Source organism: Mauremys mutica, chromosome 15, assembly GCF_020497125.1.
Source record: "Mauremys mutica isolate MM-2020 ecotype Southern chromosome 15, ASM2049712v1, whole genome shotgun sequence".
NCBI classification, from domain to species: Eukaryota; Metazoa; Chordata; order Testudines; family Geoemydidae; genus Mauremys; species Mauremys mutica.
The window spans coordinates 37,058,173-37,072,748 of NC_059086.1; the positions used below are offsets into that span (position 1 = coordinate 37,058,173).

Below are 14,576 nucleotides of genomic sequence, written 5' to 3' on the forward strand. Positions count from 1 at the left end.
GCTGGATTCTCAGCAGGGAGACAAGGGGCACTGGTGCTGAAAGCCCAGTGGGAGGCCACAGGCCTGTGTGGGTGGGGTCCTCAGGGATGGGTGCACTAAAGGGAGGGGGCTGCGGGGGGGGGGGGTGTAGGACAGGGCAGATTGCCTGGGTCTAGCTAAGCCTTCCCGCCCTCCACTCAGGTCGGGGGGGGGGGGGGGTGCCTCAGTCTGGGCTGACAGATGCAGGGTCCAGCGATGCTTCTCTCCTTCCCCCATTGGGTTGGCAGGGATCTCCACTATCTGGGGTGTCTGAGCCCTTCTGCCTTAGCCTGTTGGCCTAGAAAGCGGGGGTGGGCACTGCAGGCCCCCAGGCCTGGCTTGACATGTAGCGGGGGTGGAGCTGGGCCCCACCCTGGGTGAACTAGTTACTCAGGCTCTGAGGGAGCCAAACCACGAACCCACCCTTCATGCCCTGGGTGGGGGGGGAGGGTGTTGCACCCAGGGTGGGGGTGGCTGCTGCCAGCTGTGCCCCTAGTGCAGTGATTCAGTGCGGGTGACCCCTTTCACATAGGAAGCGTCTGAGGGCGATCCCCGCCCTTATAAATTAAGAACACTTTTAAAAATATATTTCACACCAGTATAAATGCTGGAGGCAAAGTGGGGTTGGGGTGGAGGCTGACAGCTCGTGACCCCTCACATATCTTCATGACCCCCAGTTTGAGAACCTCTGCCCTGGGGTGTGCTGGGGTTGCCTTCCACCCATCCAGCTGGTGACCAAATGGTGGCAGTAGTGGGATACTGCCCAACGGATGGTGCTGCTTGTCAGCACTCACTGGGGTGGAGAAGAGCCCCCCCCCGTGTTTGAGTGTGGGTGGATGGGGGGGGGGTCCAGCTGGGGACAAAGCCTTGGCTGCGAAGAGCCGCTGGGGGAGGGGGGAAGTTACTGCCACCCCTCAGCTGGGCAGCAGGTGCCCATCCCTGTCAAGCCAAGGGGCTGCAATATGGAGCCCAGGTTGGGTAGAGCCCGGCTCATGGAAGTAAAAGTCGTGGGGGGAGGGGAGAATCTCACACAAGCCCTGCCCCTCTGCTCTGGGGCCAGCCCCAGGGTGTGGGGGACACATGGGGGGGGGCAGGAGGTGGCACAGTCTAGTGGTTAGGAGGTGGCAGTCTCGCCGCCGCCCCGGGTTCGGTTCCTGCTCAGGGAAGGAATTCATTGGGGGGAGCTCGGTGGTTTGAGCATTGGCCTGCTAGCCCCAGGGGTGAGAGCTCAATCCTTGAGGGGCCACTTAGGGATCTGGGGTAAAAATCTGTCTGGGGATTGGTCCTGCTTTGAGCAGGGGGGGGACTAGATCCCTCCTGAGGTTATGATTAGTGGGTGGGGGGTGGCAGCGGATGCGGGGGACAGGGGGCTGGGCTCCTGGCCGGGGCGCTGGCTCCCTCTGGGGCTCCCTCTCCCCTGCCCACCTTTCCCTGCCGGACCTTGTCATGGGGTGGTCCTGAGCCAGGGTTGCAGGACCCCAGACCCCCAGCCGGAGTTTGTGGGGGGGGCCCTTCATCCCCTGGCCCGTGGGGGGAGCTGTTCAGCCTCTCCCCAAAGCCGGCTCTTAGCCCCTCCCTCAGCTCCCCACGGGGAGGGGTCAACTCCAAGTGCAGCGGGAAACTGAGGCACACGCAGGCTCCACACAGATATTACAGAGCCCCCCCCCCCCCCACAGCTCAGCAGGGACCCAGTGTCCCCCCCCCCCCGCCGGGGCGTGGGGCCTTTCACGGGAGGGGGGCGCTGGGAACCGGGCTCTGCCCCCATCGCACCCCGCTGGGGTGAATGGGGGGGGCCGCCTCCTGCCGGGGTCCCCCCCAGATAGGGGGGGCGGGGCTGCAGGGCAGGAAGTGACGTGGGACGGGGGTTCCCGGAAGCGTCTGGGTCCGGCTGCGCAGGGGGCGCCCGAGCGAGGGCAGCAGGTCCGGGGGTGGGCGCGGAGTGGGGGGGGCCCCGCCGGGCGGGGGCGTCACCTCACTCGGTCTCTTTCCTTCCAGGTTCGGCTGCGCCGGAGGGACCCGAGCTACAGGGGGACCCGGCCTCCGCCCCCCCCCCCGCGATCCCTCCCTCCGGGCCCCCCCGGCCTCTGCCCCCCCCGCGATCCCTCCCTCCGGGCCCCCCCGGCCTCCGCCCCCCCCGCGATCCCTTCCTGCCCCCCCGGCCTCTGCCCCCCCCGATCCCTCCCTCCGGGCCCCCCCGGCCTCCGCCCCCCCCGCGATCCCTTCCTGCCCCCCCGGCCTCCGCCCCCCCCCCCGCGACCCCTCCCTCCGGGCCCCCCCGGCCTCCGCCCCCCCCCCGCGATCCCTCCCTCCGGGCTCCCCCGGCCTCCGCCCCCCCCGATCCCTCCCTCCGGGCCCCCCCGGCCTCCGCCCCCCCCGCGATCCCTCCCTCCGGACCCCCCCGGCCTCCGCCCCCCCGATCCCTCCCTCCGGGCCCCCCCGGCCTCTGCCCCCCCCGGCGCCCCCAGCTCTTCCTTGCCCGCCCAGCCCCCCTCCTTCCAATCCCCCCCGCCTGTGCCCCAGCCCCTCTTGGCACCCCAGCTGTACAGACCCCCCTTCTGACCCCCCAGTCCCCCTCTCAGAGCCCCCAGCCCTTCCCTGCCCCCGATTGCCCAGCCCCCCCTTCTGAGCCCCCCCAGCCCCTCTCTCAGAGCCCCCCAGCTGGTCACTGCCACCCCCTCCCCGCCGCCAGCTGGTCCCCGAGCCCAGGAGGCAGCCAGCAGCATCTGGGCCCCGGCCGGCTGAGCCCCCTCCCCGCGGGGGAACATGGTGAGATGGGGGGGGCTGGGGGCGGGGGGGAGGTTCCCCAGTCACCTGGTGGCCTCGGTGCCCCGGGGGAGGGGGTGGTGGCTGGGGAACGTGACGCCCCGTCTGTGTGTCTGTCTCTGCCCCTAGCGCCCCGTCCCCGCGGAGCTGGGAGCCCCTGGATCCTGACATGGCCACGCCGGGCTCTGACCTGCCGCTGGGTGAGTGACCGGCACACGGGGAGTTTGGGGGAGCTACTGGGGAACCCAGGCGTCCGGACGCCTACAGCCCCACCACATCACAGTGCCTCCTGCTGGCGAACCCAGGCGTCCGGGCAGCTACAGGCCTCCCTGCCTCCTCCCTGCCCATGTCCTACCTCCCCTGCTGAGGGACCCAGGCGTCCGGGCAGCTACAGGCACCCCCCACACCCATGTCGTACCTCCCCTGCTGAGGGACCCAGGCATCCGGGCAGCTACAGGCACCCCCCACACCCATGTCCTACTTCACCTGCTGAGGGACCCAGGCGTCCGGGCAGCTACAGGCCAATTCCCTGGTGTCACCTCCTGTGCTGAGGGACCCAGGCGTCCGGGCACTTCCCCCCAGGCACAGCCCCCACAGAGGAACCCACGTGTCTTGGCAGCTGCAGACACATGCCCCAGTCGAGAACCCCCCAGTAACCCATCTCTCTCCCTGCCCCCAGAGGATGGGGAGCCTCCGCCCCCCAACTCCCCTGGAGCCCCCCGGACCCAGGTGAAGGAGGAGGGGCCCCAGTCGAGGCCGGAGGCAGCAATCACCCCAGAGACCGAGGTGCTGGGCACTGATGGGGAGGGGTCGACGCACAGTGCTGGTGAGGGGGCTGGGGGGGCACTGGGGGCGGGGGACAGAGTGGGGTTGGCATGGAAGGGACTGGTCCCCATGAAACTGTGTGGGGCGCCGGGGGGGCTCCATGGAGGGGTGGTTTAGTGTGGGGCTGCGTGGGAGGGCACGGGGGGGGGTCCGGCGGCTCTCCCCCCCCCCCCCAGGGGAGGAGCCGGAGCGGCAGCGGAAGAAGGGGCTGGGCGGGGTGGCTGGAGGGCTCCATGTGGGGGTTGTTAGGTGTGGGGCTGGGCGGGGGGCACCGGGGGACGGGGTCCGGCGGCTCTCAGCCCCCCTCCCCCCCAGCGGAGGAGCCGGAGCGGCGGCGGAAGAAGGGGCCGGCGCCGAAGATGCTGGGCACAGAGCTGTGCAGCGTCTGCGGGGACAAAGCCTCGGGCTTCCACTACAACGTGCTGAGCTGCGAGGGCTGCAAGGGCTTCTTCCGGCGCAGCGTGATGAAGGGGGCGCAGTACGTGTGCCGGGGCGCCGGGCACTGCCACATGGACATGTACATGCGCCGCAAGTGCCAGCTCTGCCGCCTGCGCAAGTGCCACCAGGCCGGCATGCGCGAGCAGTGTGAGTCCCGCCCGGGGGGCACCGGGGAGGATGTGGGGGGGACAGAGACACTGGGGAGGGCGTGGCAGGGGGCACTGGGGGGCTTTGGGTAGAGATTGGGGGGCACCAGGGAGGGTAGGAGGGGCTTGGGGGGGAGATTGGGGGGCCCCAGGGAGGGTCTGGGGGGGCAGCAGGCACTGGGGAGACTGGGGAGAGATTGGGGGGCACCGGGAAGGGTGGGGCAGGGGGCACTGGGGGCTTTGGGGAGAGATTGGGGGCACCGGGGAGGGTAGGAGGGGAGATTGGGGGGCACAGAGGAGGGTGGGGGGGCTTTGGGGGTGATTGGGGGGCTCCGAGAAGGGTGTAGGGGGGCAGGAAGCACTAGGGAGGGTGGGAGGGGCTTCGGGGAGGGTGGGGGGGGCTCTGTGGAGGTTTTGGGCCCCCCCCGACCCCGCTCTCCCCCTTTCCAGGCGTGCTGTCGGAGGAGCAGCTGCGGAAGAAGAAGGTGCGGCAGCAGCAGCAGCAGAAGGGGGCGGGGGGGGAGGCGCCGCTGCCGCCGCGGGTGCCCCCCCTGCCCCCCACGCCCCTCACCGAGCCAGCCCGGCTCAGCCCCCAGCAGGAGCTCATGATCCAGCAGCTGGTGGCAGCCCAGCAGCAGTGCAACAAGCGCTCCTTCAGCGACCAGCCCAAAGTCACGGTGAGGGGCCACGCCGGGGCCGGGGGGGGGGCTCCCCAGCTCGCAACCAGCCTCCACCCCCCGCACCCGCCGTGTCTCCCCACTCAGCCCCATGAGCGCCATTAACCCTTCATCCCGCAAAGCATGGAGGGAAACTGAGGCACGCAGGGGTGGCGTAAAAATATTACCAAGAATTCCCACTTTGTTACAGGGTGTCCCCCAAGCGCCCCATCTGGGCATCATGGGGAGGGTGCTGTGCCTGGCTTCCCCCCCAGATCTGGGCTTCACTGGGGCATCAGCCCCCCGCCTCCATGTCTGGGAGGCCCTGTGGTGCTCCCAACGTGGGGCAGGGTCGGGGGTGTCCCTGGTATCCAGGACTGGGTGCCCCTTGGGATGCTGTGTGTCTCACTGCCCCCCTGTCCTCCTCGTCCCCCCCCCACAGCCGTGGCCCCTGGGCACCGACCCCAACAGCCGGGAGGCCCGACAGCAGCGCTTCGCCCACTTCACCGAGCTGGCCATCATCTCGGTGCAGGAGATCGTCGACTTCGCCAAGCAGGTGCCCGGCTTCTTGCAGCTCACGAGGGAGGACCAGATCGCGCTGCTCAAGGCCTGCACCATTGAGGTGAGTGGGGGGGTGGGGGGCAGCATGTAGGTCACTTCCCATCTCTGTCTGTGTGCGCTGCAGCGAGCCATAACTTTCCTCCTACCAGCCTTGGTTACACTAGATTTCCCCCCCGCCCTGAAATGTGCGTCCTGTACTGGCCAGCCCTCCCCTGGACCATACACTTTTATGTAAAGTCCGTTATTGCTTTAACAGAAAAAAATACACACGTAACTTGCGACCCCAAATGGAGTTTCCCCAACGCTTCAGTTCAAACACGCTGGATTAGATAAAACAGCAAAACACATTCGTTAAGGACTGAGAGATTTTAAGTGAGTCTGAGTAATGAGACCGTGATGTCTGTACTATTATGGTCCTCACTTTTACAAGCCTATGATAAATTTTGTACAAACTTTGCCTCGTTAGGTATCATTTTTTTTAAAAAAACCTCATAATCTGCTGAACATTAGTGTCATGGTAAAATATGTGTATCAACATTGTATGTGAAGCTATAAGTGTCCACTATTTAACATTCCTGTAACAGGTTCCAAGGTTAGAAAAGTGGGCTCAAAGCAGTTCTTCAGAGACAAAGACGCACTCGTGTCCCCAGCCAGGTATCAGCGTAATCAATTAAGAACGGCCAGACTGGGTCAGACCAAAGGTCCATCTAGCCCAGTATCTGGTCTTCCGACAGTGGCCAGTGCTGGGTGCCCCAGAGGGAATGAACAGAACAGGAAATAATCAAGTGATCCATCCCCTGTCGCCCGTTCCCAGCTTCTGGCAAACAGAGGCTGGGGACACCACCCCTGCCCATCCTGGCTAGTAGCCATAGATGGACCTGTCCTTCATGAATTTATCTAGTCCTTTTTTGAACCTTATTATGGTCTTGGCCTTCACAACATCCTCTGGCAAGGAGTTCCACGGGTTGACTGTGCGTTGGGTGAAGAAATACTTCCTTTTGTATGTGTTAAACCCGCTGCCTGTTCATTTCATTTGGTGACCCCTAGTTCTTGTGTTATGAGAAGGAATAAATAACACGTCCTGATTTACTTTCTCTGCACCAGCCATGATTTTATAGACCTCAATGTTATCTCTCCTTAGTCGTCTCTTTTCCAAGCTGAAAAGTCCCAGTCTTAAATCTCTCCTCGTACGGAAGCCGTTCCATCCCCCTAATCATTTTTGTTGCCCTTTTCTGAACCTTTTCCACTTCCAATCTAGCTTTTCTGAGATGGGGCGACCACATCTGCACACAGTATTCAAGGTGTGGGCGGACCACGGATTTATATAGAGGCAACATGATATTTTCTGTCTGATTATCTATTCCTTTCCTAATGACGCCCACCATTCTCTTCGTTTTTCTGACGCCGCTGTTTTCGGAGAACTCTCCACAATGACTCCCAGGTCTCTTTCTTGAGGGGTAACAGCTAATTTAGACCCCATCATTTTATGTGTGTTGTGATTATGTTCTCCGACGTGCATCACTTTGCATTTAACAACGTTGAATTTCATCTGTCATTTTCTTGCCCAGTCACCCAGTTTTGTGAGATCCCTTTGTCGCTCTTTGCAGTCTGCCTGGGACTTAACTATCTCGAGTAGTTTTGTATCATCTGCAAATTTTGCCACCTCAAGGTTCACCCCTTTTTGCAGATCGTTTATGAATATGTTGAATAGGACTTGGCCCAGTACAGACCCCTGGGGGACCCCACTATTTACCTCTCTCCATTCTGAAAACTGACCATTTATTCCTACCCTTTGTTTCCTGTCTTTTAACCAGTTACCAATCCATGAGAGAACCTTCCCTCTTATCCCATGGCAGCTCACTTTGCTTAAAAGCCTTTGGTGAGGGACCTTGTCAAAGGCTTTCTGAAAATCTAAGTACATTATATCCACTGGATCCCCCTTGTCCACACGCTTGTTGACCCCCCCCTCAAAGAATTCTAGTAGACTAGCAAGGCATGATTTTCCTTTACAAAAGCCACGCTGACGCTTCCCCAACAAATCATATTCATCCATGTGTCTGGCAATTTTGTTCTTTATTATAGTTTCAACCAGTTTGTCCAGTACTGAAGTCAGACTTACCAGCCTGTAATTGCCAGGATCACCTCTGGAGCCCTTTTTAAAAATTGGCATCACATTAGATACCCTCCAGTCACCTGGTCCAGAAGCTGATTTAAATTATAGGTTACAAACTACAGTTAGTGATTCTGCAGTTTCACATTTGAGTTCCTTCTGAACTCTTGGGTGAATCCCATCTGGTCCCGCTGACTTATTATTATTTAGTTTATCATTTTTTTCCCAAAACCTCCTCTACTGACACCTCAATCTGGGACAGTTCCTCAGATCTGTCACCTAAAAAGAATGGCTCAGGTGTGGGAATCTCCCTCCCATCCTCAGCCATGAAGACCGATGCAAAGAATTTGTTTAGTTTCTCCGCGATGGCCTTATCGTCCTTCGGACAATCACCTAGTGAGACGGTTGTTCAGTTGGCAGGAAGGAAGGTGTCGACACTTACAAGTTTTGCCAACATTAGTGCTAGCATAGCCACAGCCTAAGAGATGTACGTTGCATCACAGGAGCGTATCAAACGGCCCATCCGCAAGAGACGGCTTGTCGCCTGCACCCCAGCAGGGGTAACCCTCAAAGAAGGGAGAGGGAGACACTGACCTCCACTCACCCCGCTCCTGCAACTCTCTCTCGGCTCATGACATCGGTGACTCTCCAAAGAACTGACCTCAGTGGGAGCAGTCGCAGGCTGGAAGGAAACCCAGCCTGTGACATTGACAGCAGCGTCTGGGGAGACAGAACTGTTGCTGTTAAGGCCACGTCGCTTGTGGAGTTAGGCAGGAGCTTGCGTTTTACTCGTTGAGTTTCTTTTCTAACCGGTTCTGACTTTTATGCATCCTCACATCTAATCCCTTCAAATCGGGTTTTCTGTAATTACCAGACGTACCTTGTGTTTTATGTGAACCAGCGGGTTCGGACGGGAGTGCGTGGGAAAACTCCGTTTGGGGATAACGAGGCTGGTGCATACATCCGCCCCTTCGCTTTCAGTTCAAACCGATTTGTACCGAAAAATTCCCGGGTTTTACAAAAAGTATTCCCCCTCCCCCTCCCCCAGTTTTCACCCGACTTTTTTATCATTCAATATATATCAAAAAGAACTTGTTTTATTAGGAAAACACAGGGCATTGCACGAGATTGATGTGTTACGGTAACAGGTTAAGCTGTGTGGAGATGCGAAGCTGCCTGTTGAAATCAGGCACTGGTGAGGCCACACCTGGAATATCGCGTCCAGTTGTGGGCCCCCCACTACAGAAGGGATGTGGACAAATCGGAAAGAGTCCAGTGGAGGGCAACGAAAATGATGAGGGGTCTGGGGCACGTGACTTGTGAGGAGAGGCTGAGGGAACTGGGATTGTTTAGTCTGCGGAAGAGAGGAATGAGGGGGGATTTGATGGCTGCTTTCAACTACCTGACGGAGCTCGGCTGTTCTCAGTGGTGGCAGATGACAGAACAAGGAGCAATGGGCTCCAGTTGCAGTGGGGGAGGTTTAGGTTGGATATTAGGAAACACTATTTCACTAGGGAGGTGGTGAAGCACTGGAATGGGTTCCCTAGGGAGGTGGTGGAATCTCCATCCTTAGAGGTTTTTAAGGCCCGGCTTGACAAAGCCCTGGCTGGGATGATTTAGTTGGGGTTGGTCCTGCTTTGAGCAGGGGGTGGACTAGATACCTCCTGAGGTCCCTTCCAACCCTGATCTTCTATGAGTCTCTGATTAGTCTAGAAGATGCACACAATAAACGCGCCTGCACGCAAGCCCGGACGTGCATGCGCCTGTGACCGCAACGCTGCATCGCACGCCCACCACGCCCACGCTTCAAGCTGGTGGCAGAGACCGGAGTAAAGAGCTGATGCCCTAAAACGGGAAGAAGCCGTAAATGGATCTCAGGATCCGGTTCAGAACACAAGGAAGTTCCCAAAGTTACAAAAAAAAGCTCCCAGGTGGGAGCGGGTCTAGAGTTCGGTTTTAGTTCTGCGGCAAAGCACGTTGCTGAACGGAATTCAAAGCATTCATCCACCGGATACTTTTTTCCCCCACATCTTTCCATCCACCGCAATAAACCCCGACATTTACCGGGAACAATGAATCGCTTTTTTGCCCGGCTGTGGTGGCTGTGGAAAGAAACACCGAGACGTTCCCGGGGAAAATGCAATCAAATCCAAGCTGAAAACAGAGAGCCCTTGGCAGCCGTTGTTTCCTTTGTGGACTTTTGAGCTCAGCGGGGCGCTGGGTCGTACAAGACGCACATTTCTGCGGGAACGAGGCTGGGCCTCAGAATTGGCGGGGGTGGCCCCGGGTGACCGGTTAGAGGGCCCGTGTGTTGAGCTGGGAGGCTGAAGGTGGCGGGAGTGGGCCTGATCTCGGAGCAGTGTGAAAGGGGCTCCGGGCCTGAGTGTTCAGAGGCATAAGGGTCAGGAACGGTTACAAGGAAAGCCAAGAGAAGATGGTTGGGTGCCTGAGTGAGCAAACCGGATCAGATGCAAGCAGAGATGCTCACCCTGTGCTCTCCCGGATCATGCTTCTCAGGCCAGGGTCCCTTCTCTGGTTCACCGTCTGCTTATTGCTCCAGAGACTGTGAACTCGATGGGCGGGGAGGGGGGGCTTGTCCCCCTGTTTTTAGAGTGTCCGTCTCCCTCGTGAAAACCATTTCCAGAGGCGATGCAGGAGATGGTGGAAGGATGTTCCCTGCTGCTTTTTCCTCCCCTCCCTGAGCACCCTTTGGCGCCCTGCCTGCTGTGCTTGTGTCCCTCGGTTTGAGTGCGGCCGGTTTGCGCCCCCGCTCTGTGCGGGACGGGGGTGAATAACACCGCCTGGGGGAACCTGTCATGGCACCGCTGTCACGGAGTCCCCGGGCGATGCTCTGGAACTGCTCCCCACGAAGCCAGGCAGGACTTTGGTGAAGTCTCCTCTCTGTGAGCAGACTGTCTTCAGGGCCAGAACCTCACATGGCTTCCACCTTCCTGGGTCTGACCCCGGAGCATTCAGCATCCCTGTCCCCCCCGTGCACTTCCCGCAGCGAGTGTGCCGGGGGGGGGCCTGGGGGAGCCAGAGGGCCCTGCCCCCCAACTTCGTAGTCAGACGTGACTCTTAGCCAGCCAGTAAAACAGAGGTTTATTCAGTGACAGTAACCGGGTCTAACACAGAGTTTGTAGGTACAGCGAACGGGACCCCTCAGCCGGGTTCATTCTGGGGGGCAGAGAGCCAGACCCCCACGTCTGCCCTCACGCCTCGTCCCCAGCCAGCCCCAGACTGAAACCCCCTCCAGCCCCTCCCCTCTGCTCTGTCCCTTTGCCGGGCCAGGAGGTCACCTGATCCTTTGTTCTCCAGCACCTTGAGCATCACCTTGCAGGGAGGAAGGGCCCCGGCCATTAGTTGCCAGGAGACAGAGTGTCGGCCATTTATGTGCACTGGCCCTTTGCTCTGCAACAGTCACACACCCCCTTATCCCACCACCTAGAGACTTAAGAAATGCAGAGGGGAAACTGAGGCACCCCTGCAATATTCAGAGGAACCATTAAGAACAGTCCCACTTCATCACGGCCGCCCCGGGACAGTAACGACTGGCACCGTTGGGCGTGTGCAAACGATGCCTCACGAGATGGACGCTCGTGTGTAGGGGACGGGGGGGCAGATCATGCTTAAAGCCTCCAGGTCCGGGGGGGTCCACATCTCCCTCTCTGTGGTGGTGTGGGGGGGGGAGATGGGTGCGTTGGGGGCTCTGCCACGCCAGGGGGGTCTCACACCTGCCCCCGCCTCCCCCAGATCATGCTGCTGGAGACGGCTCGGCGCTACAACCACGAGACGGAGAGCATCACCTTCCTGAAAGACTTCACCTACAGCAAGGACGACTTCCACTGTGCCGGTGCGAGGGGGGGCTGGGGGTTCCCTGGGGGCTGCGGGGGTGCAGGAACCTCCCCAGAGGAGTGGGGGGGGCCCAGGGCTGCGGGTTCCGGGAGGTTGTGGGGGCTCCCAGGGTGTAGGGTCTGACCCCGCCGCCCCGTGTGTCTTCCCCCCAGGGCTGCAGGTGGAATTCATCAACCCCATCTTCGAGTTCTCGCGGGCCATGCGACGGCTGCAGCTGGACGACGCCGAGTTCGCCCTGCTCATCGCCATCGACATGTTCTCGGCCGACCGGCCCAACGTGCAGCAGCACGGCCAGGTGGAGGCGCTGCAGCAGCCGTATGTCGAGGCCCTGCACGCCTACACCCTCATCAAACGCCCGCAGGTACCCGCCGGGGGGCCCTGCCACGCGGCACGGAGCTCTCCTGCCCCTCCGCCGGGGCGGGGGGTGTTCTGGGACCCCCCCCACTGACCCGTCCCCCCAGGACCGGCTGATGTTCCCGCGGATGCTGGGGGGAGCTGTGGGGTGGCGGGAAGGGAGGTGGGGGGAGCTGTGGGGCAGGGGCTTCGCGGACCCCCCCACACACACACTGACCCATCCCCCCAGGACTGGCTGATGTTCCCACGGATGGTGGGGGGAGCTGTGGGGTGGCGGGAAGGGAGGTGGGGGGAGCTGTGGGGCAGGGGCTTTGCAGACCCCCCACACACACTGACCCATCCCCCCAGGACCGGCTGATGTTCCCACGGATGCTGGGGGGAGCTGTGGGGTGGCGGGAAGGGAGGTGGGGGGAGCTGTGGGGCAGGGGCTTCGCGGACCCTCCCCCACACACACTGACCCGTCCCCCCAGGACCGGCTGATGTTCCCACGGATGGTGGGGGGAGCTGTGGGGTGGCGGGAAGGGAGGTGGGGGGAGCTGTGGGGCAGGGGCTTCGCGGACCCCCCCACACACACACTGACCCATCCCCCCAGGACTGGCTGATGTTCCCACGGATGGTGGGGGGAGCTGTGGGGTGGCGGGAAGGGAGGTGGGGGGAGCTGTGGGGCAGGGGCTTCACGGACCCTCCCCCACACACACTGACCCGTCCCCCAGGACTGGCTGATGTTCCCACGGATGGTGGGGGGAGCTGTGGGGTGGCGGGAAGGGAGGTGGGGGGAGCTGTGGGGCAGGGGCTTTGCAGACCCTCCCCCCCACACACTGACCCGTCCCCCCAGGACCGGCTGATGTTCCCGCGGATGGTGGGGGGAGCTGTGGGGTGGCGGGAAGGGAGGTGGGGGGAGCTGTGGGGCAGGGGCTTTGCAGACCCCCCCCCCCACACTGACCCGTCCCCCCAGGACCGGCTGATGTTCCCGCGGATGCTAATGAAGCTGGTCGCCCTGCGCACACTCAGCAGCGTCCACTCCGAGCAGGTGTTCGCCCTCCGCCTCCAGGACAAGAAGCTGCCCCCGCTGCTCTCCGAAATCTGGGATGTGCACGAGTAAGGGGGGGCCGGGACCTCCCCCCCCCAACGCAGACTGCAGGGACCCCCTCCCAGCCAGACCCCCCCGAGGGGCCTCCATGGACGGAGCATCCCCATCACCGCCTGCAGGGGGCACTGTGTGCTCCATGCCCCCCCAAACCGGGGACCCCCCCCAGCCGGGGGAGTGGGCGGGCAGCCTCAGAGACTATGGGGGGCTGCCGTGGGTCGGCCCAGCCCCCTCCCCCGATCTGGGGAGGGCTACGAAGCACTTTTCTCTGCCCCGCGCCCACTTACCTGTCCCGGGGGAGCCTGCCGGGGGGGTGGGGTGGGGGCTTCAGGGCTGAGCTGGCCCCAGCCCCGTGCTGGAGCGTGGAGCCGGGGGCCCCCCCTCTGCCGACACCAAGAGCTGTATTTATTGGGGGGGTCCTCACAGGGGCGGCGCAGTGACCCCTCCCCCTAACCTGGGTCCCCCCCCAGCAGACAGGACCCTGCCCCCCACGCTGCTTCCTGCTGTGCACAGGTCGTGAGCGCCCACCCCGCTGGACTCGGGCTGCATGGATGGGGCGGCTGGGGGTGCCCCAAATAAAGCAAATCGTGGCACAGCTCTGTGTGCGTGTGTGTGTGTGTGTGCGCGCGCGCGCTGGGGCGGCCGGGAGCCAGGTTCTTTCCCTGGCTCTGGGAGGGGAGTGGGGGCTAGTGGTTAGAGCGGGGGAGGGTGGGTTGGGATCCAGGACTCCTGGGTTCTTTCCCTGGCTCTGGGAGGGGAGTGGGGGCTAGTGGTAAGAGTGGGGGGGGGGCTGGGATCCAGGACTCCTGGGTTCTTTCCCTGGCTCTGGGAGGAGAGTGGGGGCTAGTGGTAAGAGTGGGGGGGGCTGGGAGCCAGGACCCCTGGGTTCTTTCCTTGGGAGGGGAGTGGGGGCTAGTAGTTAGAGTGGGGGTGAGTGGATTGGGAGCCAGAACTCCTGGGTTCTTTCCTTGAGAGGGGAGTGGGGGCTAGTGGTTAGAGCAGGGGAGGGTGGGCTGGGATCCAGGACTCCTGGGTTATTTCCCTGGGAGGGGCGTGGGGGCTAGTAGTTAGAGTAGGGGGGGCTGGGAGCTAGGACTCCTGGGTTCTTTCCCTGGCTCTGGGAGGGGAGTGGGGGCTAGTGGTTGGGGGGGGGGCTGGGAGTCAGAACTCCTAGGTTCTCTCCCCAGAAATCAGGGGGGCGGAGGAATGCAGCCCTGGGGGGGGGGGGGTGTTTGCAGAGAGCCAGACTCCAGTTCCACGCCCCTCCCAATAATCTCCTGATGGGAAAATCCTCCTGGTTCCTGGAAATCTGGGGAATTCCCGCTGGGCCCAGCCTGGCTTCCGGCACTGGCCAGGACTCCTGGGTTCTCTCCTGGCTCTGGCTCTGGCTCAGGGGTGGGGGCTGGCAGCCAGGACTCCTGGGTTCTCTCCTGACTCGGCCCAGATGAGATCCAAAGAGGGGGGGGAGAAGCACTGGGAGAGAAGCGGGGTGGAGGTGGGGATACATGGGGGGAACTCGGGGCTGGCTGAACCCCCTCTAGTCTCTCCCCAATACCCCTCATGTGGCCCCTTGAGCGAGGAGTCGGCCCCATGCAGGGCAGCAGGCCTGGGAGTTGTGGGGGCAGGAGTTGGGCAGAAGGGGGCCTGGCAGATGGGGTGGGGGGGAGAAAATCCTGGTTCAGCGTTTCCTTGTGGGGCTACCAGCCCAGAGCAGGGAAAGTGGGTGTGGGGGGGTGACTCCCCCATGGGGTGGGGCTGGGCTG

General features: G+C 62.1%; 1 protein-coding gene across 4 annotated transcripts; it reads left to right on the plus strand.

The window, feature by feature from the left end:
- Window positions 1–1,883: 1,883 nt before the first annotated feature.
- Window positions 1,884–13,408, plus strand: NR1H2 (nuclear receptor subfamily 1 group H member 2). 4 transcript variants are annotated; one of them, XM_044987898.1, is made up of 9 exons: window positions 1,884–1,938; window positions 2,911–2,981; window positions 3,461–3,607; window positions 3,922–4,191; window positions 4,641–4,867; window positions 5,289–5,468; window positions 11,271–11,370; window positions 11,525–11,733; window positions 12,682–13,408. In XM_044987898.1, exons 2-9 carry the CDS (start codon window positions 2,951–2,953, stop codon window positions 12,826–12,828), a joined length of 1,311 nt encoding a protein of 436 aa, XP_044843833.1. In that variant the 5' UTR covers window positions 1,884–1,938; window positions 2,911–2,950; the 3' UTR covers window positions 12,829–13,408. The 4 variants fall into 4 exon arrangements, with proteins under 4 accessions (XP_044843833.1, XP_044843835.1, XP_044843834.1 ...); XM_044987900.1 differs by lacking the exons at window positions 1,884–1,938; window positions 12,682–13,408 and adding exons at window positions 2,610–2,784; window positions 11,834–12,000; XM_044987899.1 differs by lacking the exon at window positions 1,884–1,938 and adding an exon at window positions 2,614–2,784 and having other exon boundaries at window positions 3,925–4,191.
- Window positions 13,409–14,576: the final 1,168 nt, after the last annotated feature.

What these genes read in the sequence shown, in the direction of transcription:
- NR1H2 (XM_044987898.1), top strand. Translation starts at nt 2,951, where the DNA reads ATGGCCACGCCGGGCTCTGACCTGCCGCTGG. An exon ending in GGGGTCGACGCACAGTGCTG is followed by an intron (nt 3,608 to 3,921) that starts GTGAGGGGGCTG and finishes CCTCCCCCCCAG; the next exon opens with CGGAGGAGCCGGAGCGGCGG. An exon ending in CCCTCATCAAACGCCCGCAG is followed by an intron (nt 11,734 to 12,681) that starts GTACCCGCCGGG and finishes CCGTCCCCCCAG; the next exon opens with GACCGGCTGATGTTCCCGCG.